This window comes from Erythrolamprus reginae, chromosome 9, assembly GCF_031021105.1.
Source record: "Erythrolamprus reginae isolate rEryReg1 chromosome 9, rEryReg1.hap1, whole genome shotgun sequence".
In the NCBI taxonomy this organism is placed as follows: Eukaryota; Metazoa; Chordata; class Lepidosauria; order Squamata; family Dipsadidae; genus Erythrolamprus; species Erythrolamprus reginae.
The window spans coordinates 46348552-46372910 of NC_091958.1; the positions used below are offsets into that span (position 1 = coordinate 46348552).

Below are 24359 nucleotides of genomic sequence, written 5' to 3' on the forward strand. Positions count from 1 at the left end.
TTTTGTGTGGGGAATACATCAGATTTGGAATCCATAACACCTTGCCTTTATTCTGTCTATATTCTGTCTCCTTCCCCAGCTTCAGCCGATTGTTCAGTTCCTCCTCAAGCCCTCCACCAGCAAAACGGAGCTACCCATCAGTGAATATCCACTACAAATCTCCAACAGCAGCTGGGTTAAGCCAGCGTCGCAGTCACACCCTGTGCCAAATCTCTGCCGGGAACCGAACACTTGAGTTTTTCCCAGATGAGTAAGTTTGGCTCTGATTTTCTTTATCAGAAACTAGAAGGGCTGCTGAGCAGTTTGTGCTTTTGTAGAAGAGCTGAGTTAAACTACGGTAGCAAGCAAGCAAACAAACAAACAAACAAACAAACAAGCAAATAAATAATATAATAGTCCTCAACTTACGATGGTTGTTTAGTGACTCTTTGATGTTTGTTTGTTGGTTTGTTTGTTTGTTTGTTTGTTTATCTATCTATCTATCTATCTATGTATCTATCTATCTATCTATCTATCTATCTATCTATCTATCTATCTATCTATCTATCTATCTATCTATCTATCTATTTATTGGATTTGTATGTCACCCCTTTCCGCAGACTCGGGGCGGCTAACAACAGCAACAAAAACAGCATGTAAATCCAATCCTAAAAATATCTAAAAAAACCCTTATTTCTAAAAACCAAACATACATACAAACAAGCATACCATGCATAAATTGTAAAGGCTTAGGGGGGAAAGAATATCTCAGTTCCCCCATGCCTGATGGCAGAGATGGGTTTTTAGGAGTTTACGAAAGGCGAGGAGGATGGGGGCAATTCTAATCTCCGGGGGGAGTTGGTTCCAGAGGGTCAGGGCCGCCACAGAGAAGGCTCTTACTCTGGGCCCTGCCAAATGACATTGTTTTATTGATGGGACCCAGAGAAGGCCCACTCTGTGGGACCTAACCGATCGCTGGGATTCGTGCGGCAGAAGGCGGTCTTGTAGATACCCTGGTTATAATGTTATAATGAACCCCCACAAATGTAATTGCAGTCCAGTTGCAAAATTATAATGAACCCCTCTAAAAGTATTTGTGAGCTGTTCCGAAGTTCCAATGGCTGCACACACCCCTCACATCACTCACATTATGAGTGATCCTGTGAGCACATTTACAGCTGTTTGCTGGGTCCCTTTTGTCACGTGAGCATGATTTACAATGCTTTTGCTGAATGCCAGTGTTTACTTCCGATTTAAAGCAAAACAATGCCCTGTTGTGAACAATAGCTTCATTTAACTACTGTGGTGTTCATTTAAAAACCATGAGTTCACTTAATGAACCATGGGGATTTGCTTAAAGGCCACTGCAATAAAAGATAAAATCAGGTTGGTCAAATGATGGCTGGCTTTAATAATAAATAATAATAATAATAATAATAATAATAATAATAATAATAATAATTTATTGGATTTGTTTGCCGCCCCTCTCTGTAGACTCGGGGCGGCTAACACCATTTAGCACCATCAGAGTCCATTATTGGCATAAATTGAGGACTTCCTGTACTGGATTTTTCCTTCTCTTCCTACCGCGATGGGACCTTTCCTTGTCCTCTTGGTCTGCCCTTGTCTTCCTCCTGATCCTTCTCTCCTCAGTGACTGCACGTCATCGGCACGTCGTGAGCAGAAGCGAGAGCAATACCGCCAAGTCCGTGAACACGTCAGGAATGATGATGGCCGCTTACAGGCCTGTGGGTGGAGCCTGCCAGCCAAATACAAACAGGTAATGTATCTTGGCTAAGAGACAGGAAGATGTAACAAAGTCCTGCTGGCAGGAAGTGTGTTTTTGTTCCCTTTCTACACTGATTCCTTTTGGTTGAGTTTCCAGGTCTTTACCTTCAATGCATTATAAATGATTTGAACAGCAATAGCACTTGAGAGTAATATCATATCAAATGACCTAAGTGCTAAAGCCCACTGCAACTACATCGCCAAAAAGGCTTCAAGAGTTGTTAACCTTATCCTATGTAGCTTCTTCTCTGGTAATATCACACTACTAACCAAAGCATACAAAACTTTCACCAGGGCAATCCTTGAATACAGCTCATATGTCTGGAACCCACACCGCATATCAGACATACTTTACAAGAAGAGCCCTTCGCTTCTCCACTCGCAACAGAATACCTTATGCCAGTGTTTCCCAACCTTGGCAACTTGATATCTGGACTTCAACCCCCAGAATTCCCCAGCCAGCTTTCAATGGCTGGGGAATTCTGGGAGTTGAAGTCCAAATATCTTCAAGTTGCCAAGGTTGGGAAACACTGCCTTATGCAACTAGGCTTGAAATCCTAGGCTTAGAAAGCTTAGAACTACATCGCCTTCGTCACGACCTAAGCATAGCTCATAAAATCATCTGCTACAACGTCCTTCTTTTCAATGACTACTTCAGCTTCAACCACAACAGTACATGAGCACACAACAGATAACAAACTTAAAGTAAACTGCTTCAAACTTGACTGTAGAAAATATGACTTTAGCAACCAATTAGTTCATGCCTGGAATTCACTACCTGACTCTGTAGTTTCGTCACCAAACCCCCAAAACTTTACCATTAGACTGTCCACTGTTGACCTCATCCAATTCCTAAGAGGTCAGTAAGAGGCATGCATAAGGACACCAGCGTGCCTACCGTCCCTATCCTAATATTCCCTCTTATCAGTACCCATTCCATGTATATAAACAACTGTATATCTATATATATTACCAATATGTACTTGACTAAATAAATAAATAAATACAATTAAAAAAGAATGAACTGTGCTGTCTCTTCGCTCCCAACAGCTGAGTCCCAACGGTGGCCAAGAAGATAATCGAATGAAAAATGTGCCTGTGCCTGTTTACTGTCGCCCACTTGTCGAGAAGGACCCTACCATGAAGGTAATGTCAATTGTGGGCAATTTTTTCCCTTTCTTACAGTGGGAAGATTACCACTCTACAGGTAACCGATGGCTGAATCACACTTTTAGAAGACTTTACATCTATCAATCAATCAGAATAAAATAAGATGGGACCTTGCTCAAGCAGGAGACCCCGGACCACTTCAGACAAGTGACTGTCCAATCTCTTGGACAGTCCAACTTCCAGTGTTGGACCATTTACAACATCTGAAGGCGAGCTGGTTCCACTGGTTAATTGTCCTCACTGTCCTCACTTCTCCTTAGTTCCAAGTTGCTTCTCTCGTCCATCCATGGTTTCTTGCTTTGAAGGCAAGACAAGTCAAAAGAGGTTGACACAGAATAATAGAATGACAGAGTTAGAAGGGGTCTTGGAGGTCTTCTAGTCCAAGCCTTTACTCAAGAAGTGTTGTGGTTAGCTCTGGCCCAGCTCCTGCCCCAAGGACTGTGGATGTGGGGGAGACATCCACATGCTGCGGGCCTGTTTTGCCCCCGGTGGAATCTGCTGATGAAGGCTCCTCTGACCAAGAAGACTTGAGTGACAGGGAGGAGGAGAGTGTGGCAGACAGCTCAGAAGGAGATCAATTATCTAGCTCCTCCTTGGATTCAGAACAAGATTTAATGATACAGCCACGCATGCGGAGAGCGATGCATAGGCAACAACAACTGAGAGATTATTATCAAAGAAAATGAGGCCACCTGTGGTTGGGTGGGGCTGTGGTAATTAGTGAGGCTGCTGTAAATAGCAGCCTGTGGGTTTGGCCATTGTGGAAGATTATCTGATCCTTGTGTTTCGTGACTGCTTTACTGACTTTGACTTTTTGTGTGCTGATTTTTCCCCGCTTTGAAACTAAACCAGAGCAAAGTGTGTTTCACTTTGTGAAAGAAGAAGGACTGTGAATTGCCTCACAGCTGCAAGCTAAGTATCACAGAACTGATAAGGGACTTGTACAAATTACCAGTTTGTTTGGAGACGAGTGCTCTTGGCTATACCAAAAGAGGGCTTGGTTTAAGTGAATTTTCATTATAAAGAACATTGTTTTGAATTTTCAAACGTGTGTGTGTCTGAAATTTGTACCTGTGAATTTTTGGGAGGATTCTACCAGAGAGCCCGACAGAACAAGAAGGAGACCCTATATACTATTCCAGACAAGTGGCTCTCCAGTCTCTTCTTAAAATCCTTCAGGGATGGAGCACCCACAACTTATGAAGGCAAGCTGTTCCGCACTGTCAGGAAATTTCTCTTTAGTTCTCTTTAGCTTCTCTCCTTGATTAGTTTCCATCCATTGCTTCTTTCCCTGCCTTCAGATGCTTTGGAGAATAGGTTGACCTCCTCCTCTTTGGGACAACCTCTCAAATACTGGAATACTACTATCACGTCCCCCCTACCATACCCCCTCTTGAATGATTTCATTGTGACAATATTCCTATCATTGTTGTGAACAACGACCTATGGACATATTGGCCAACCAATGCAGAAAGGAAGCCTACATTTGTTTTCTCCTTTATATTTACAGTTATGGTGTGCAGCTGGTGTAAATTTGACAGGCTGGAAGCCCGGAGTGGAACCGGATGTTACAAATGGTCAAAAGCCTGATCCAGGATGTGATCCACTAACGTGTGATCGAGAGACAGAAGGAGAGAATACAAAGAGTAATCACACATCTCCAGAAAAGAAAAAGGTTGGGCATAAAGCATATGTGCAGGCATACATGGGGTGTTTTTTCCTCCAGGGCTGGATAATTTGTATAAAACAATTTTAATTTTTTTCTGGGCTGGATCATTTGTAAAAAAAAAAAAATCTTCCTGAAAGATGAAGGCACATTGCATCTTAAGTCCTATCAATACAGTTCACTTAATTTCTAAGCATAATGAATATTGAAACTTCAGCATTGATAAACATTTATTTCAATAAAAGTAGCGGAAGTTGAACTTTGTTATTTAAATAATGAGGATTTTAATAGCCAGAGGAGAGCTAGGGGTGGCCATTGGAATTCTGGAACCAAATCATAAGTATTCCTGTCGACTAAACAACGTCGTTTGGCGGGTCCCAGGGGAAGAGCCTTCTCTGTGGCGGCCCCGACCCTCTGGAATTCCAAGTCTGCAGAATAGTGGGACAGTGCGCAGATGAGTGAGAAGCTACTTGTTCAGCTAGTAGACGGACCTTGCCAAGTGCAATTATTATTATTATTATTATTATTATTATTATTATTATTATTATTATTTTTAAGTTTGTATGCCGCCCCTCTCCACAGACTCGGGGCGGCTCACAACAGCAACAGAAAACAATATATAATACAAATTCAATAATTAGAAAGCTAAAAACCCATAATTTAAAAGACATGCACACAACATACCATACATAAACAGTATAGGCCTGGGGAAGATATTTCAGTTCCCCATGCCTGATGGCAGAGGTGGGTTTTAAGGAGTTTGCGAAAGGCAAGGAGGGTGTGGGCAGTTCTAATCTCAGGGGGGAGCTGGTTCCAGAGGGTCGGGACCGCCACATAGAAGGCTCTTCCCCTGGGACCCGCCAAATGACATTGTTTAGTCGACGGGAATATTTATGATTTGGTTCCAGAATTCCAATGGCCACCCCTAGCTTTCCTCTGGCTGTGTGCTTGCATTTTAGATGCTTGGCAACCAGCTCGCACTTATAGTCCTTTGTAATGTCTCCCAGTCACCTGAGTACTATTGATGATGTATTTTCTGGAAACAATTGCTTTGCTTAATGGCCACAGCATTTCCTTTGGGAGTGCAGCATTCACTTAATAACTTCTGCAGAACAGGTCATAAAATCAAGGTTGGCAATGGGGGTGATTCTGTTTTATGACCATGATGACTTATTCCCTGCCAGACTCCATTACAGTCGTAGGTTGAGAACTACCTGCGCATTCTTGAAACTGATATTCGATGGAATATTTTTAGCAAACTGATATTGCTTCCCTGTACTGCAGGAACCATCCCACTCTAGACTGGGTGAGGCTCAGCTAAAACCAGGGTTGATTCATAAAGTAGAACCACAGTCAGCTCAGGGAACATATCCAGTAAGAGCAAACTTGAGATCTCGCTCTGTTCACATCCTGGAGCCCACTGAGAACTTAGGTTAACTGATAACTGGAGTTCATTTCAGCAACATCTGGAAGTTCACACCAGTTCCCTAGCATAAAACATATCAGGAAAGACTTAATGAACTCAATCTGTACAGTCTGGAGGACAGAAGGGAAAGGGGGGACATGATCGAAACATTTAAATATGTTAAAGGGTTAAATAAGGTCCAGGAGGGAAGTGTTTTTAATAGGAAAGTGAACACAAGTACAAGGGGACACAATCTGAAGTTAGTTGGGGGAAAGATCAAAAGCAACATGAGAAAATATTATTTTACTGAAAGAGTAGTAGATCCTTGGAACAAACTTCCAGCAGACGTGGTAGTAAATCCACAGTAACTGAATTTAAACATGCCTGGGATGAATATATATCCATCCTAAGATAAAATACAGGAAATAGTATAAGGGCAGACTAGATGGATCATGAGGTCTTTTTCTGCCGTCAGTCTTCTATGTTTCTATGTTTTTACAGTCAACATTTTTAATTTAATTATAAAGTATGATAAAACACAAAATACAAAGTAAATAGAAAAGTAATGGAGGAGGGGGAAAGAAAGAAGTGAGGAAAGATAAGGAAAAAAGAAAAAAAGGAAGCATTGATCTCTGTTACAGTAAAACAAGGAATTAACGTCAAATCACAACCGTTTGCTTTCTCATAATAATATGAACAAGCCACTTCTATAAAGATCTATCAATCTAATCGGTAAAACCCCAAATCAAATTTCAAGCATGAAGTTCAGAAGCAGTTTCCATGTGGAAACAAAAGTACCTAGGTTCTTTTCTTTAATCGAAGTGGTCCATTTTGCCCTTTCAGCCAACTCCCCCAACTTCTGCAACCATTCATCCGTAGTAGGAAACTTCACTTTTTTGTGCATACCATGCTTGCAGTCAACATATAAAATCTAAGAGAAAAAAAAATCTGATTTCATTTTTATCTCTCATTTTCAAAAGTTCCCTAATTCTAACTTAGGTGATGAAGTACGGGGGCTATAAGTTGGCGTTGGATAGATGTCTGTCCAAAATCATGTCACGATATTTGTATTTGTATTTATTAGATTTGTATGCCGCCCCTCTCCAAAGACTCGGGGCGGCTAACAACAATATAAAAAGACAATGTCAACAAATCTAATATTAAAACAGTCTAAAAACCCCAATTTAAAGAACCACTCATACATACAAGCATACCATGTATAAATTCTATAAGCCTAGGGGGAAGGGAAATTTCAATTCCCCCATGCCTGACGACAGAGGTGGGTTTTAAGGAGCTTGCGAATGGCAAGGAGGGTGGGGGCAACTCTGATATCTGGGGGAGTTGGTTCCAGAGGGGCCACCACAGAGAAGGCTCTTCTCCTGGGTCCTGCCAAACAACATTTCTTAGTCGACGGGACCCGGAGAAGGCCAACTCTGTGGGACCTAACCAGTTGCTGGGATTCGTGCATCAGAAGGCGGTCCCGGAGATATTCTGGTCTGATGCCATGAAGGGCTTTATAGGTCATAACCAACACTTTGAATTGTGACCGGAAATTGATGGGCAACCAATGCAGACTGTGGAGTGTTGGTGTAACATGGGCATACCTTGGGAAGCCCATGATTGCTCTCGCAGCTGCATTCTGCACAATCTGAAGTGATATGATCTGATATGATCGTCCAGCAAGTATTTCAACCTGGAAGGGTTGTTCTGATTGCAGGGTGCAATTCCCACTCTTTGCCCTCCACCCGGCCATATAACCATCACCCTTTGGCTTTCCCACAGACCAAAGAACTGCATGAGATGGATGCCACATCCAGTAGAGTCTGGATCCTCACCAGCACCTTATCTACTAGCAAAGTTGTTATCATCGATGCCAACCAGCCAGGAACGGTGGTGGATCATTTCACCGTTTGCAATGCCCACGTGCTTTGTATCTCCAGCATTCCAGGCAAGTGAAGATAGACCTGGGGTCTTTTTTAAAAGAAATACAGTGATACCTTGTCTTACAAACTTAATTGGTTCCGGGACGAGGTTCTTAAAGTGAAAAGTTTGTAAGATGAAACAATGTTTCCCATAGGAATCAATGGAAAAGCGATTAATGTGTGCAAGCCCAAAATTCACCCCCTTTGCCAGCCGAATCACCCGTTTTTGCACTGCTGGGATTCCCCTGAGGCTCCCCTCCCACCTCCGGACCTCTGTGTTTTTGCGATGCTGTGATTTCACTGAGGCTCCCCTCGCTGGGAAACCCCACCTCCGGACTTCCGTTGCCAGAGAATCACCCATTTTTTGCACTGCAGGGATTCCCCTGCAGCATCACAAAAACATGGAAGTCCGGAGGTGGGGTTTCCCATGGAGGGAAGCCTCAGGGGAATCCCAGTAGCGCAAAAACGGGTGCTTTGCTGGCAACGGAAGTCCGGAGGCGGGGCATCCCAGTGGCGGCGGTGGGTTTGTAAGGTGAAAATAGTTTGTAAGAAGAGGCAAAAAAATCTTAAACCTTGGGTTTGTATCTCGAAAGTTTGTATGACGAGGCGTTTGTAAGATGAGGTATCACTGTACATTTATTTGACACTCATCTCGCCACAAGGCGACTCTGGGGAGGCTTATAAAAGCTTGTCATTCCCTATCATGGATAATGCTACATTGGTCCATAAATGTTCAGTTGTTGCTTTCAAAGCTTGTCATTCCCAAGAAATTGTATTTAGAATAATACAGCAATCTAGAAAAATACTTTACATCATTCATAAAAAAGCAGTCCCCTACTTCCATAAAGCACAGTACAGACCTCTAGGGGCAAGCTTGAAATTTAATATGGAGGCTGGGACTTGGTATCCTGTTTTTGTTAGTTTCCCTTTGGGGGGAAAAAAATCCTAGTTCTTATGATGTTCAGAAACTCGTATTGTTAATTTATAATTAAAGGGAAACTATCTTATCCACTAACATCTTATCCAAGTCTAAATTTGGTTTGGCTGGACATAGTAGGATAAGATGATTTTTCAAAACCTAAATGTGCAGTAACTTCCATTCTCACTTGTTTCCAAATATAAATTCTAATCTTTTGGAAATTGAATGGATATTTTGTCTGGAAAAGTGTGATACGCAGGGCTAAGTTCACAGTACAGTGGTACCTCATCTTACGAATGCCTCTTCTAACGAACTTTTCAAGATACGAACCCGGTGTTTAAGATTTTTTTGCCTCTTCTTCCGAACTATTTTCACCTTACGAACCCAAGCAGCTGCTGCTCGGATGAAGGGGTTTCTTTTTTCCCCCTTTTTTGAAGAAAGAAAAGGGAGGGGCTGCTTGGAGTAGGAAACATTTTGCAGAGAACAACGTGCTTGCAAAGGAACTGAAAGGGTGTCTTTTTAAGAAAGAAAAGGGAGGAGGGAGGGGCAGCTTGGGGGAGGAAAATTTTTGCAGAGAACAAGGTGCTTGCAAAGGAACTGAAATGGTGTCTTTTGAAGAAAGAAAAGGGAGGGGCGCCCCCCTTGCCTTTCTTCCTTCCCACTCACCCTTTAGCCTAGCCTTGCTTCTTCCACCCGCCCCCTTTAGCTCCTCCTCCCTGCCCTCTGTTCGCCTCCCTTCTAAAGTTTGGGATTTTCCTGAAGGATTTGCACGCATTATTTGCTTTTTACATTGATTCCTATGGGAAACATTGTTTCATCTTACGAACTTTTCACCTTACGAACCTCCTCCTGGAGCCAATTAAGTTCGTATGATGAGGTACCACTGTATTTGCCAAACCTTAAAATACCATTGATATTGCTTTACATGGATATGACACGTTGATCTTGCCTGCTAGCTTGGGGAATTCTGGGAGTTGAAGTCCACTTATCTTCCAATGGCCAAAATTATTTAATGTACCAAGGAAGTTGCTTTAACACAGTCTAATCTAAGATACCAATGATGTTGTTTCACACGGATGTGCCTCACTTACCTTCCCATCATAAGAGCCATGGTGGTGCAGTGGTTGTTAGAATACAGTATTGCAGGATAATTCTGCCCACTGCCAGAAGTTTGATTTTAACAGGCTCAAGGCTGACTGAGCCTTCCATCCTTAAAAGGCAGGCAAAATGAGGACCCAGATTGTTGGAGAGCTGGAGGTTGACTCTGTAAACTGCTTAGAGAGCACTGTGAAGTGATCTATAAGTCTAAGTGCTATTGCTATTGCTATCTTTGCAGCGGCCTGTGATACCGACTATCCTCCTGGAGAAATCTTTCTAGAAAGGGACTTGAATCCTGAGGAATCTTCGGGAACAGATGGAGTCTTAGCAGGCATCACTTTAGTTGGATGCGCAACTCGTTGCAATGTTCCTAGTAGCAATTGCTCCTCTCGCGGAGACACCCCCGTGTTGGATAAAGGACAAAGTATGTTTGCAATTTTAAGGACACCTTTTTTCCCCCCTCAACTTGTTTTTGCTTAATTTTGTTTATGGTCCATAGAATAGAACACAACACAACACAATAGAAGAGAAGAGAACAGAACAGCATAGAATAGAATAGAATTCTTTAGTGGCCAAGTATGATTGAATGACCTTGAATTTAATTGTACAGAATCACCCAAATAATTCAGTATATATTAAAATCTTGCTGCCTAGAATTATCATATGGATAAAATTATGAATGGGTCCCATTGAGAGGAAAAAGAAAATAGAGAAAACTATACCCATTACTTGAACCAAGACACTCATTGAAATTCCACAGAGTTTAAGCCCCTGGTTCCCAACTTGGGGCCCATGCCCTACAGGGGGGCAATTTTATTTTTAATGAGGGCAATTGGAACTTTGTTTAAACCTAGTTAATGGCCTTTTAGGCTTCCTCCTTTAGGCTTAGTTCACTTTTTGAAGAATAAGAATTATATGTCATGGGGGAGGGGGGGAGGCCACAGGATTTTAGAGATGCTTAGGTGGGGCATGGCCACAAAAGGTCGGGAACCACTGGTTTAAGCCAGGGGTCCCCAAACCTTTTACACAGGGGGCCAGTTCACTGTCTCCTTCTTTCCTTCCTTCCTTCCCTCCTTCATTCCTCTCCACTTCTCCTTCCCTCCCTCTCTTTCCCTTTTCTTTCTTTCTCTCTCCCTTTTCCCTGTGCTCTTGTCGCTCACTGGCGGGCCGGATAAATGCTCTCAGTGGGCCGCATGAGGCCCGCGGGCCGTAGTTTGGGGACCACTGGGTTTAAGCTAACCACCCCTGTCTGGATCTAACCAGGATTATCTTAGTGAAGGGGGAAAGGCCATTGAAATCTTCAGGATAAATATTCGGTGGCAGTAGAGTGTGCTTTTCAATTATCAATATTCTGATAGAGATGGTTTTTATCTTTCTAACTGGCAAGTGGAATTCAGTTATGACTCTACTTTTCTTTGTTGAAATCTATTAAATGACCATTAAAATCGTTTCCATTTTACTTCAAGTTACCAAATTGTTTTATTAATAATGCAAAATCCCCACCTGTCAATTGCAAAGCACCACACTGCCTGGATCTGCACACATACCACATTAATACATTACAACACCCTCTTGGGAAGAATTTGATGCTTACTTATAAAGGCCAGCACCAGTTAAAGAACTGGCAGCTGTCACTTCACAGTGTTGTGAACAGATAATAACCTATCTGATTTGATGGTTGGATAAAAATGCCAAATCCAGTCTAGACATCTGGCTGGCTAAGTGACCAACCTTTTTTTAAATATTATATTATTTATTTATTTATTGGACTTGTATGCCGCCCCTCTCCGGAGACTTGGGGCAGCTAACAGCAACAATAAAGCAGTGTACAATAGTAGTCTGATGTTAGAAACAATTAAAAACCCATTATTATAAAAAACCAATCATAGATACATACATACCATGCATAGAATTGTAAAGGCCTAGGGGGAAGAGGGTCTCAATTCCCCCATGCCTGATGGCAGAGGTGGGTTTTAAGCAGCTTACGAAAGGCAAAGAGGGTAGGGGCAATTCTAATCTTTGGGGGGAGTTGGTTCCAGAGGGCCGGGGCCGCCACAGAGAAGGCTCTTCCCCTGGGTCCCGCCAAGTGACATTCTTTAGTTGACGGGACCTGGAGAAGATCCACTCTGTGGGACCTAACTGGTCGCTGGGATTCGTGCAGCAGAAGGCGATCCCTGAGATAATCTGGTCCGGTGCCATGAAGGGCTTTATATCCTATGGGATTCTTAGCAGCTCTGAATTATTTTGCCTTTTAAAATTTATGATGTGTTTTTTGGGTTGGGGCCTGATTTCTCTGTTAATAGCTGGACCAACATCTGTTAAAGGCAACCACTCTTTTTGTTCATACCTTATCTTTAATGACACTATTTTGCCTTTAGATGAAGTGGCTGCAACAAGCAATGGTAGGATTGATCAGTCCCAGTCCACGGAGGAGGCCACCGAAGCCACGGAGGTGCCAGAGAACGGCGTGAGCGAAACGGAGCCTGCCCAGGTCCGGACTGGCCCGCTTACAGAACATGTGTTTACCGATCCAACTCCAGCTCAGGCACCTGCAAGACAGAACAGGTAAAAGAGTCATGGCTTGCTCTTGTCTTGGATAGTTCCAGGAGCTCAGCAACGAATTAGAATAAATGGAAAAGGGACAGTCAGTTGCAGAATAGAAAATGCCAATTGAAAAGATCAAAACTTGGCCAGATGTAAGATATAGCCCTCAACTTACAATTGTTTAAATATAATCCTCAACTTACAATTGTTTAAAATTACAGCAGTGTTGAAAAAAGTGATTAAAGGGTTAAATAAGTGAAAAAGGGTTACCGTATTTTTCGCTCTATAAGACGCACCTGCTGATAAGACGCACCTAGATTTTAGAGGAGGAAAATAGAAAAAAAATATTTTGAGCCAAAAAGTGGGCTAAAATATTTATTACAATAACAGAATAACTTAACAGCTGGGAAGCGGGTTCGGGGGGGTGCTGGGAAGTCCCCCAGGCTGGCTGCGATCTTTTAAAACAGCCACGCCGCTTCCCAGCTGACTCGTGAAGCCAAAAGCCAAAGGCGAACTTCCGCGCTTCAGGAGTCAGCTGAGAAGCGGCGTGGCTGTTTTAAAAGATCGCAGCCGGCCTGGGGGGCTTCCCAGCACCCCCCCGAACCCCCAACTCGGAACCGCGTTCAGACGATTCCCCCCCCCTGTCCCCGTCCCTGCGCCCCCTCTGCTCCAGCGCCTCCCCCCCCCCTCCCTGCCTGCATCTTCGCTCCATAAGACGGGGCTGATTTTTCATCCTACTTTGGGAGGAAAAAAACTGCGTCTTATGGAGCGAAAAATACGGTAAATAAGGTCCAGGGGGGAAGTATTTTTAATAGGAAAGTGAACACAAGAACAAGGGGACACAATCTGAAGTTAGTTGGGGGAAAGATCAAAAGCAACATGAGAAAATATTATTTTACTGAAAGAGTAGTAGATCCTTGGAAGAAACTTCCAGCAGACGTGGTAGATAAATCCACAGTAACTGAATTGAAACATGCCTGGGATAAACATAGATCCATCCTAAGGTAAAATACAGAAAATAGTATAAGGGCAGACTAGATGGACCATGAGGTCTTTTTCTGCCGTCAGACTTCTATGTTTCTATGTTTCTATGATCTATGAGCAGTCTTCACATTTATTATTGCAGCATCGCCAATTTTTATGATTAAAATCTGGGTAACTTGGTAACTAGTGTGTAGTTAGGACAACTGAAGCAACCCAGGGGCACTTGATAGCCCTCCGTGTTCTTGGCAGCTTCCCACAAGCAAAGTCAATGGGAGAAACCAGATTCACTTAACAACAATGGCAATGTCATAAAATTGGGCACAAGTCACTTAACAATTACCTTGCTTAGCAACAGGAAACTCTGGTCCCAATTGTGTTTGTAAGTGGAGGACTACCTGTATAAAGCATTTTTTTTTCTCCTATGCAATCAGAAACTTAAAAAGGGGGATGTTTTTTCTGCCAACAGTGAGAACGGACATCCAAAAATGGAGTCGAGCACAACCGTGCCGGATCAAGAGGCAAATGGCAATACAGTGGGTGCTACCACCAGTGCCGCCCCCACCATGTGGCTTGGAGCACAGAATGGCTGGTAAGAATCGCAGGCTTTGTTTTCGCAGCCCATCTATTACTAATGCCATCAGACCTCAGTGAGAGAGCCACTTTGGTCTAGTGGTTTTAAGGCTAGAAAGAGAGGCTGGAAAGAAAGAGACCGTGAGTTTTAGACCCGCCTTAAGCATGAAAGCCAAATGGATAACTTTGGACCAATCACCAGGAGATTGTGAGTTCTAGTCCCGCCTTAGGCATGAAAGCCAAATGGATAACTTTGGACCAATCACCAGGAGATTGTGACTTCTAGTCCCGCCTTAGGCATGAAAGCCAAATGGATAACTTTGAGCCAATCACCAGGAGATTGTGAGTTCTAATCCCGCCTTAGGCATGAGAGCCAAATGGATAACTTTGGGCCAATCACCAGGAGATTGTGAGTTCTAGTCCTGCCTTAGGCATGAAAGCCAAATGGATAACTTTGGGCCAATCACCAGGAGATTGTGAGTTCTAATCCCGCCTTAGGCATGAAAGCCAAATGGATAACTTTGGGCCAATCACCAGGAGATTGTGAGTTCTAGTCCTGCCTTAGGCATGAAAGCCAAATGGATAACTTTGGGCCAATCACCAGGAGATTGTGAGTTCTAATCCCGCCTTAGGCATGAAAGCCAAATGGATAACTTTGGGCCAATCACCAGGAGATTGTGAGTTCTAGTCCCGCTTTAGGCATGAAAGCCAACGGGGTGACCTTAAGATGCATGCTAGCTGGGGAATTCTGAGAGTTGAAGTCCAGACATCTTAAGGTTGCTGAATTTGAAAAATGCTGGGCTGGCCAACTAAGTAAAAAGCAAGCTCTCCTTTTACTTGACTCAATTTGTGACAATTTCATAGTCTTTGTAGTTTTTTGGCAATTTGCCATTTATTTATTTATTGGATTTGTATGCCGCCCCTCCCCTTACTCTAAGAATTTTCCCCCCAATGTCAGATCTGGCCTATAGCTGAGGTTTTTGTGGCGGAGCTCCAATCGGAGTACTAACCAGACCTGAGCCTGTTTAGCTTCTGATCTCAAAGAAGATGATCCATTCCACTGCCAACCTAATCCTGTCTCATATTCCCTCCTGCCAGGTTGTACGTACACTCAGCAGTATCAAACTGGAAGAAGTGCCTACATTCCATCAAGTTGAAGGATTCAGTACTAAGTTTGGTGTAAGTAGACAAGATGAATTTAGGGGTTTTATGGATAAATAGGTGTGGAATAGGTATGGAATATTTCTTGCTAAAATAAAATGAAAAGAATCAAAACTTGTGTATTTGCGTTAAAAACCTCTCTCTCTCTCTTTCTCTCTCCCTCCCTCCCACTTTCTCTCCCTCTTCCTTTCTCCTATCTCTCTTTCCCGCTCTCCTTCTCTCCTAGCTATCAAATTTCTACACTGCCTGGTTCACCTGACTGATTCTGAGTGGTTGCTTAAATACCACCTCCAATCTCAAAAAAGCGAAATTAAACCCTGCATTACTGATATCGCGAAGTTTAGCTGTTATTTTTCATTGAAAATTGAGATATTTAGGATGCTAAATTTTCTATAGTTGTCATACTTCAGAATTCTCAAATGCAGATCTTTCTCTTCTACCTGAAAGACGTTGTGCAGAACCTCCATGTAACTTGAAAAATGGTGTTCCTCTTTCCTCTGTCTGTTTAGGCATGTGAAAGGGCGAGTCCTTGTGGCTCTGGCAGATGGGACCCTGGCCATATTCCATCGGGGAGAAGGTAAGTGTCAATTGCTACAAATGATATCCAGTTGCTTGAAAAGTGGTAAAAGTAATTAACTAGGATCAATTACTATTGGGGGTGCGCTTGCAAAAATGAACTTGTCTCATGACCACTTAACACTGCAGGTGGCAGAATCTAAGCAGGCAGGAAACATTTTTGTGTGTTCCATGGAAATTTGAGACATGTGTACTCCTATTTAGAGATTCAGTTGTCAACTTAGGTCTAGATTGGATTATGCTTTCAGAGTTCAGGGCATGGAATAGTGCTCTTAAGAAAACAAATTCCAATTCAGCTATATTAAAAAATTCATACTATCTGGGCAGTTTGATTTGTTGGTATGTCTCGGTATAGCTAGGCTATGAGACCTTTGACATACACTGAGCAGAGAATTTTAACAGAATGTGGATGTGTGGTAAAGCCAAAGAAAAAGACACAGACTTAGTTATACTTAATAAGTACTATTTACATATACAGCGTTCCCTCGATTTTCGCGGGGAATGCGTTCCGAGACCGCCCGCGAAAGTCGAATTTCCGCGAAGTAGAGATGCGGAAGTAAATACACTATTTTTGGCTATGAACAGTATCACAAGCCTTCCCTTAACACTTTAAACCCCTAAATTACAATTTTCCATTCCCTTAGCAACCTTTTAGATTATTACTCACCATATTTATTTATTAAAGTTTATTAAAAAAATGTTTTTTAAAGGCAGACGAAAGTTTGGCAATGACATATGATGTCATCGGGCTGCAAAAACCGTGGTGTAGAGAAAAAAACACGAAGTATTTTTTAATTAATATTTTTGAAAAACCGTGGTAAAGACGTTTTGCGAAGTTCGAACCCGCGAAAATCAAGGGAACACTGTATACAAAACAGAAACAATCCATAACAAGCACTAAGCAAACACAAGCACTGAGCAAGTACACTCCCCCTCAAGGCAAAGCAAAAGTGAATGAGCGATAAAGCATCATTGAGGGAAGGAGTACTGGCGCCCTCTTATGGCGAACCAGCTCAAAATATTTAAAGTGATAGTACAAGAGACTACAGTAGGTAGTTTACAATGGCAAACCCTAACAACCATGTACCTTGTACTAACAATCTCCCCCCTAGGAGTGACATTTAAACACAGTCCCATTTAAGGTTTCAGGTTATACCCGGTACAATTATCAATATGTGGTTTTAGCCCCCTGCGCCTTGGTGAAATTGTCAGCAAGATTATCAGAACTTTCACAGTACTCCAAGTGAATTAGGCCATCCTTAACACACTCTCTGACATTAAGTCTGTGTGCTTCGAGCGTGTTTTCACAGCTCTACCCTTTGCCATGGCTAATGCTGACTGGCTGCCCTCATAAACAACAACCAATTACCATATTTTTTGGAGTATAAGACACACTAGAGTATAAGTGTTCGGAAACTTCAGATCGTGCAGAATGCAGCTGCGAGAGCAGTCATGGGCTTCCCCAGGTATGCCCATGTTACACAAACACTCCGCAGTCTGCATTGGTTGCCGATCAATTTCCGGTCACAATTCAAACTGTTGGTTATGACCTATAAAGCCCTTCATGGCATCGGACTAGAATATCTCCGAGACCGCCTTCTGCCGCATGAATCCCAGCGACCGATTAGGTCCCACAGAGTGGGCCTTCTCCGGGTCCCGTCAACTAAACAATGTTGGTTGGCGGGCCCCAGGGAAAGAGCCTTCTCTGTGGCGGCCCCGACTCTCTGGAACCAGCTCCCCCCAGAGATTAGAACTGCCCCTACCCTCCTTGCCTTTCGTAAACTCCTCAAAACCCACCTTTGTCGTCAGGCATGGGAGAACTGAGATATTTCCCCCGGGCCTATACACTTTATGTATGGTATGTTTGTATGTATGTCTGCTTAATAATGGGGTTTTTAAAATATTTTAAATTGTAAATTATTAGAGTTGTCATGAACTGTTTTATTGTGTTGTGAGCCGCCCCGAGTCTACGGAGAGGGGCGGCATACAAATCTAATAAATAATAATAATAATAGTAATAATAATAATAATAATAATAATAATAATAATAATAATAATAATACACACCTTAGTTTTGGGGGAGGAAAATGGGGGGGGGGAATCTACCTACTAGGTATTCATCTGGCTAGCATCCTTAGTCTGGTCAGTTTCAGCATATTATTTTATCCCCTGGTTAGGGCTGGAAAAAAAAACCTTCTTTGGAGGGAGTGGCAATGAAAACAAGCATGCAAAGACTTAGGGCTGGAAAAAAACTTCTTCAGAGGAGCAATGAAAAAATCCTGCAAGCCAGGAAGATCGTTAAGACAGCTCTTCTCTTCTCTTCCCTCTTCCTCTTTCCATTTTTCTCTAGATGGTCAGTGGGATCTCAGCAACTACCATCTCATGGATCTAGGCCACACCCATCATTCCATTCGCTGCATGGCCGTGGTATACGACAGAGTGTGGTGCGGCTATAAGAACAAAATCCATGTTATCCAGCCAAAGACAATGCAGATCGAGGTACCTGGAGTATCTTATCAGGGGTTTACTGCTATCCTTAGGCAGCCCCTTCCTGCTCTCTTCTTTTTCGTGAGATATTAAAAGTTCAATTTACTTTGACAAAGGAAGCATCCAGAAGTTGTGATCACACTAGAGCAGTGATTTTCAACCTTTTTTGAGCCGCGGCACATTTTTTACATTTACAAAACCATGGGGCACATTGGGGATGAAGGGGCGGCTAAAAAAAGTTTGGACAAAAAAAATATCTCTCTCTCTCTCTTCCTTTCGCTATATTTCTCTCTCCCTCCCTCTTTCTCTCTCTTTCTCTTTTTTCTCTCTCCCTCCTTCCCTCTTTCTTTCTCTCTTCCTTCCTTCCTCTTTTTTGCTCTCTTTCTCTCTCCCTCCCTACCTCCCTCTATGTCTTTCTCTCTCCCACCTTCCCTCCCTCTCTCTCTTTCTTTCTCTTTCTCTCTTGTTCTCTTTCTCTCTCTCTTCCTTTCTATCTCTCTCGTTCTCTTTCTTTTTCCCTCTCTTGCTTTCTCTCTTGCTTTACTTTTCTCTCTCTCTCTGTTTTCTTTCTCTCTCTTGCTTGCTTTCACTCTCTCTTGCTCTTCCTCTCTCTCTTGCTTGCTTTCACTCTCTCTTGCTCTTCCTCTCTCTCTCTTTCTCTTTCTTTCTCTCTCTCTTTCTTTCTCTCTCTCTCTCTTTCTCTCTCTCTCTCTTGTTTTCTTTCTCTCTCTGAGCTTCGCGGCACACCTGACCATGTCTCACGGCACAATAGTGTGCCATGGCGCACTGGTTGAAAAACACTGCACTAGAGAACATTTTTATTTTTGCATAAGCTTTTATGGACCACACCACTTGAAAACAGGGGTGCCTACAGGGGTTCAGCTGCATCCTGTAATATTTTGGTGTCTCTGTCCACCCACCCCCTGCAGAATTCTTCCTAGAGTTGTCAACAAACTGTAATTTTTCATGGGCCAGGAAAGAAAACGTATCAAACAAATGGGGGAATGACCTCACTGATATCATTTATTTCACTTTTAATTAAATTTAAATTAAATCAGGGTGAGATTTTGTCCTGACCTGGCTGAATTTTTGAATCCTTTGAGGTGTGCTACTCTTGCCCTGGTCAGAAGTCAACAATCGCTCTTTCTTGGGTGTGCGGGAGAAACCTGCTTACGGATTAGTAGATAATTTAATGCAAGTTACTTTTAAGCAAGGCAACTGAGATCATTATTAGAAAAGCTATACTTTTAGAATATTCTGGCCAATATTTGAGGTTGTGATGCACTAGTGGACACATAGGAAACAGAGAAAGTTAGGTTGGTAATTGTTATAATATAAAAGCTTCCTTCCTTGATCGTTTTCCAGAAGTCCTTTGATGCTCACCCTCGCCGTGAGAGCCAGATCCGGCAGCTGGCCTGGATTGGAGATGGAGTTTGGGTTTCCATCCGTCTGGACTCGACTCTACGGCTCTATCATGCCCACACTCATCAACATCTCCAGGACGTGGATATTGAGCCCTATGTCAGCAAAATGTTAGGTAAAGTGAAAATGGCATTGGAAGCATTCCTCCTTTTCAACCCTTTCAGTTATTTTTCCGTGCTGTTTCGTGTGCCTGGCATTGCCTCCCACAATAGTGTCCTTCTATGGCCTTTGAAGTCTCAAGTGAGCTTGGTTAAATTAGCTGTCAGGCCCAAGTAAGCTAGAACAAGAGTTCAAACCATTAAAAGTTTATTCCGTGCTGTCTCTACACAAGAATCTGACCTACTAATGGTCAAGACAAATTAGTCAAAGGAATTCATTGGGAATCAAACATCAGTCTCAAGCAGCTACGCAAGTACAGTGTTCCCTCACTTTTCGCGGGGGTTGTGTTCCGAGACCGCCCGCGAAAGTTGAATTTCCGCGAAGTAGAGATGCGGAAGTAAATACACTATTTTTGGCTGTGAACAGTATCACAAGCCTTCCCTTAACACTTTAAATCCCTAAATTGCACTTTTCCATTCCCTTAGCAACCATTCAGATTATTACTCACCATGTTTATTTATTAAAGTTTATTAAAAAAATATTTATTAAAGGCAGACGAAAGTTTGGCGATGACATATGACATCATCGGGTGGGAAAAACTGTGGTATAGGGAAAAAACCCGCAAAGTATTTTTTAATTAATATTTTTGAAAAAACGTGGTATAGACTTTCCGCGAAGTTCGAACCCGCGAAAATCGAGGGAACACTGTATTCCAAGCTAATGACATGTTTAACCCCACCTTCCAGCTCAGCCTGGTGATCTCCTACAGTAGCTAGCTAATGTTTGCAGGTCTTTCTTGAACGTTTGGGGTCGCTTGCATACCCTATTTCCCCGAAAATAAGTCAGTCCCAAAAGTAAGGCATAGGAGAGATTTCGTAGAATTGCCTAATATAAGGCATCTCCCAAAACTAAGACGTAGGAAACGTTTTGTTTCGCAGCATTCCCGAATGGAACATATATAACACTGCTGTCCATAAATTGCATCCCAAAAAAGCATCAATCAGATTTAAAACACATCCAACATCCATCCAACATGCAGCTGTGTGTTTGGATGCATTTTTGCTGCAGCAGGATACAGGATACAATTCATTGAAAAAAAAATAAGACATCCCCTGAAAATAAGACGTAGCACATCTTTGTGAGCAAAAATTAATATAAGATGCTGTCTTATTTTCGGGGAAACACGGTAATACCAACCAATAACATGTTATTCTTCTTCTCAGGGACTGGAAAACTGGGTTTCTCCTTTGTACGGATCACAGCTTTACTCATCGCTGGCAATCGCTTGTGGGTTGGCACGGGCAATGGAGTGGTAATTTCTATCCCTTTGACTGAGAGTAAGTGGTTGACGTTTACATGTTTTCAATTCTTTCCTCTGTCATATGAAGAAACGTCAGAATTTTTTCTAATGTTTTTCATCACTGGCAGCTTTCAAGAATAGACTTGAATGCCATCTGTCAAAAATGGTCTAGGGTCTGCTTGGGCGGCTGGGTGGACTACCGTAGATGACCTACAGGGTCCCTTCCAACTCTGTTAATCTGTATCTATTCCCTCCATGAAAAAAGCATAAAACGTATCAGGAAAGACTTAATGAACTCAATCTGTACAGTCTGGAGGACAGAAGGAAAAGGGGGGACATGATCGAAACATTTAAATATATTAAAGGGTTAAATAAGGTCCAGGAGGGAAGTGTTTTTAATAGGAAAGTGAGCCCAAGAACAAGAGGACACAATCTGAAGTTAGTTGGGGGAAAGATCAAAAGCAACATGAGAAAATATTATTTTACTGAAAGAGTAGTAGATCCTTGGAACAAACTTCCAGCAGACGTGGTTGGTAAATCCACAGTAACTGAATTTAAACATGCCTGGGATAAACATATATCCATCCTAAGATAAAATACAGAAAATAGTATAAGGGCAGACTAGAGGGACCATGAGGTCTTTTTCTGCCATCAGACTTCTATGTTTCTATGTTTCTAAAAGAACCAATTTGGTGGGATAGAACAAAAAATTCATAAAGTTGTTGCAATATTGGTAAGATTAAATTCAATAGATTTTGTTATGTAAATTAGGGCATTTCAAGACTAAAATGTAATATAGTATCTTCTTTTTAGTTTGATTTGATTTATAATTAAGTTTTATACATTTTCTAATATATGACTAGATGTGTTTTTTTACAGTGAGTTACAGTAGATTCTTTACTTTTTTTATACTCAAATTTCTGTTATAAGTCTTCTTTTTACATATATAAATTATTAGATGTGTTTTTCTTTTTACATCTTCTTCTATTTTTTATTATTTTCTCATTACTTTATCTTATTTTTTTTTCTTTTTAACAATAGAGCATAATCATAGATACCTTTAAATATTCTCTGGATTGATCAAATACAATGTCATCTTTTTTGTTCATGTACAATGAAGACTTCTATTCTGAGCGGAGCGGCAATAGCTCCTTTATATGTTTTATGTTATGTTTATCTTTGAATAATTAATAAAAATATTTAAAAGAAAAAAGAAAAAAGAACCAATTTACATTAAAATGACAAGTGTTTCTGCCAAGATTCTTTTTAACTGTTCTCCCAATAACCACTTTTTTCTCCCTTTCCCCCTTCAATCTATTCTTTCCCTCTCTCCTCATTTTCTCCTCTGCCTTAGCTGTAGTCCTTCACAGAGGTCAGCTTCTTGGGCTCAGGGGTAAGTATTAAACCAACAAGGGGATTGCTAGGCTTGGATGTTTAATAATAATAATAATAATAATAATAATAATAATAATAATAATTATTATTATTATTATTATTATTATTATTATTATTATTATTATTATTATTATTATTATTATTTATTAGACTTGTATGCTGCCCCTCTCCGAAGACTTGGAGAGGCTCACAACAAATAAGCTTTCCACTCTGTTCTATTGAGCTCTCTGGTAGAATCCTCCCGAAAATGCACAGATACAATTTCAGACACACACACATTTGAAAATTCAAAATAATGTTCTTTATACTGAAAATGCAAATAAACAAAGCACTCTTTTTGTAGAGCAAAGAGCACTCGTCTCCAAACAAACTGGTAATGTGTACAAGTCCCTTATCAGTTCTGTGATACTTAGCTTGCAGCTTTGAGGCAATTCACAGTCCTTCTTCTTTCACAAAGTGAAACACCCTTTGCTCTGGTTTAGTTTCAAAGCGGGGAAAAATCAGCACACAAAAAGTCAAAGTCAGTAAAGCAGTCACGAAACACAACGATCAGATAATCCTCCACAATGGCCAAGCCCACAGGCTGCTATTTATAGCAGCCTCACTAATGACCACAGCCCCACCCAACCACAGGTGGCCTCAGTTTCTTTGATAATAATCTCTCAGTTGTTGCTGCCTATGCATCGCTCTCCGCATGCGTGGCTGTATCATTAACTCTTGTTCTGAATCCAAGGAGGAGCTAGATAATTGATCTCCTTCTGAGCTGTCTGCCCCACTCTCCTCCTCCCTGTCACTCATGTCTTCTTGGTCAGAGGAGCCTTCATCAGCAGATTCCACCTGGAGCAAAACAGGCCTGCAGCATGTGGATGTCTCCCCCACATCCACAGTCCTTCGGGCAGGAGCTGGGCCAGAGCTAATCACAACACACTCATTTTTCCGACCCTTGATTTGTCATCTGTTGACTTGACTTGTCTTCTTTGGGCCATTTATTCATCCCCCTCCCCTTTCATTCAGAACTTATTTATTTATTTATTTATTTATTCTTTGTCCAATATACAATACATATGGAGGAGAATAGACATTAAGTAATATATATGACGATAGAAAGTAAAAAGAAGAGAAGTAGATGGGAGGGAGGGAGCATATATGACATATGAGATAAGGAAAGACAATTGGACAGGGGACGATAGGCACATCAGTGCACTTATATACGCCCCTTACTGGCCACTTAGGAACCTGGAGAGGTCAATCGTGGAGAGTCTAAGGGAGAAGTGTTGGGGGTTGGGAGTTGACACTATTGAGTCTGGTAATGAGTTCCACGCTTCGACAACTCGATTGTTAAAGTCATATTTTTTACAGTCAAGTTTGGAGCGGTTAATATTAAGTTTGAATCTGTTGTGTGCTCTTGTGTTGTTGTGGTTGAAGCTGAAGTAGTCATTGACCGGAAGGACGGGAACTTGCTGGGAAATGGAACAGATGAAATAGTGGGGTGACTCAGTAGGTGACTTAATTGGGGATGATTACAGTCCACACTGCCTGGAAGTGTGATATCAGGAGATTATCCATAATATTTCCCAAATGGCCTGTGAAAGGAAGCTTCATCCATCCATCTTCTACCTCCCTTGTTGACTTTTATTTCTCTTCCTTTGGTCTCAGCCAACAAGACCTCACCAACATCTGGAGAGGGGAACCGCCCTGGAGGCGTCATCCATGTCTATGGTGGAGATGACAACAGTGACAAGTCCACTAGTAGCTTTATCCCATACTGTTCTATGGCGCAAGCCCAACTCTGCTTCCATGGACACCGTGATGCAGTCAAGTTCTTTGTCTCCGTACCTGGTCAGTAGCGCATCTCTCAGTCTTTTTGTGTATAA

At 42.0% G+C, this 24359-nt stretch overlaps 1 protein-coding gene across 6 annotated transcripts in view; it reads left to right on the forward strand.

Annotated features, from left to right (window-relative positions):
* Positions 1–24359, forward strand: part of MAPK8IP3 (mitogen-activated protein kinase 8 interacting protein 3) — a 101326-nt gene that overhangs the window by 62741 nt on the left and 14226 nt on the right. For all 6 annotated transcript variants that reach the window (XR_011559848.1, XM_070761104.1, XM_070761103.1 and 3 more), the window contains 15 exons: positions 80–250; positions 1633–1759; positions 2818–2913; positions 4448–4612; positions 7791–7956; positions 10186–10371; positions 12326–12512; positions 13942–14064; positions 15144–15224; positions 15716–15783; positions 18133–18281; positions 19635–19806; positions 21014–21127; positions 22445–22483; positions 24142–24324. Coding sequence is in view for 5 of the 6 variants with exons in the window: in XM_070761104.1 (XP_070617205.1) it covers positions 80–250; positions 1633–1759; positions 2818–2913; positions 4448–4612; positions 7791–7956; positions 10186–10371; positions 12326–12512; positions 13942–14064; positions 15144–15224; positions 15716–15783; positions 18133–18281; positions 19635–19806; positions 21014–21127; positions 22445–22483; positions 24142–24324 (2027 nt within the window). In the remaining variant the exon portion in view is untranslated. The remainder of the gene's footprint in view (positions 1–79; positions 251–1632; positions 1760–2817; positions 2914–4447; positions 4613–7790; positions 7957–10185; positions 10372–12325; positions 12513–13941; positions 14065–15143; positions 15225–15715; positions 15784–18132; positions 18282–19634; positions 19807–21013; positions 21128–22444; positions 22484–24141; positions 24325–24359) is intronic.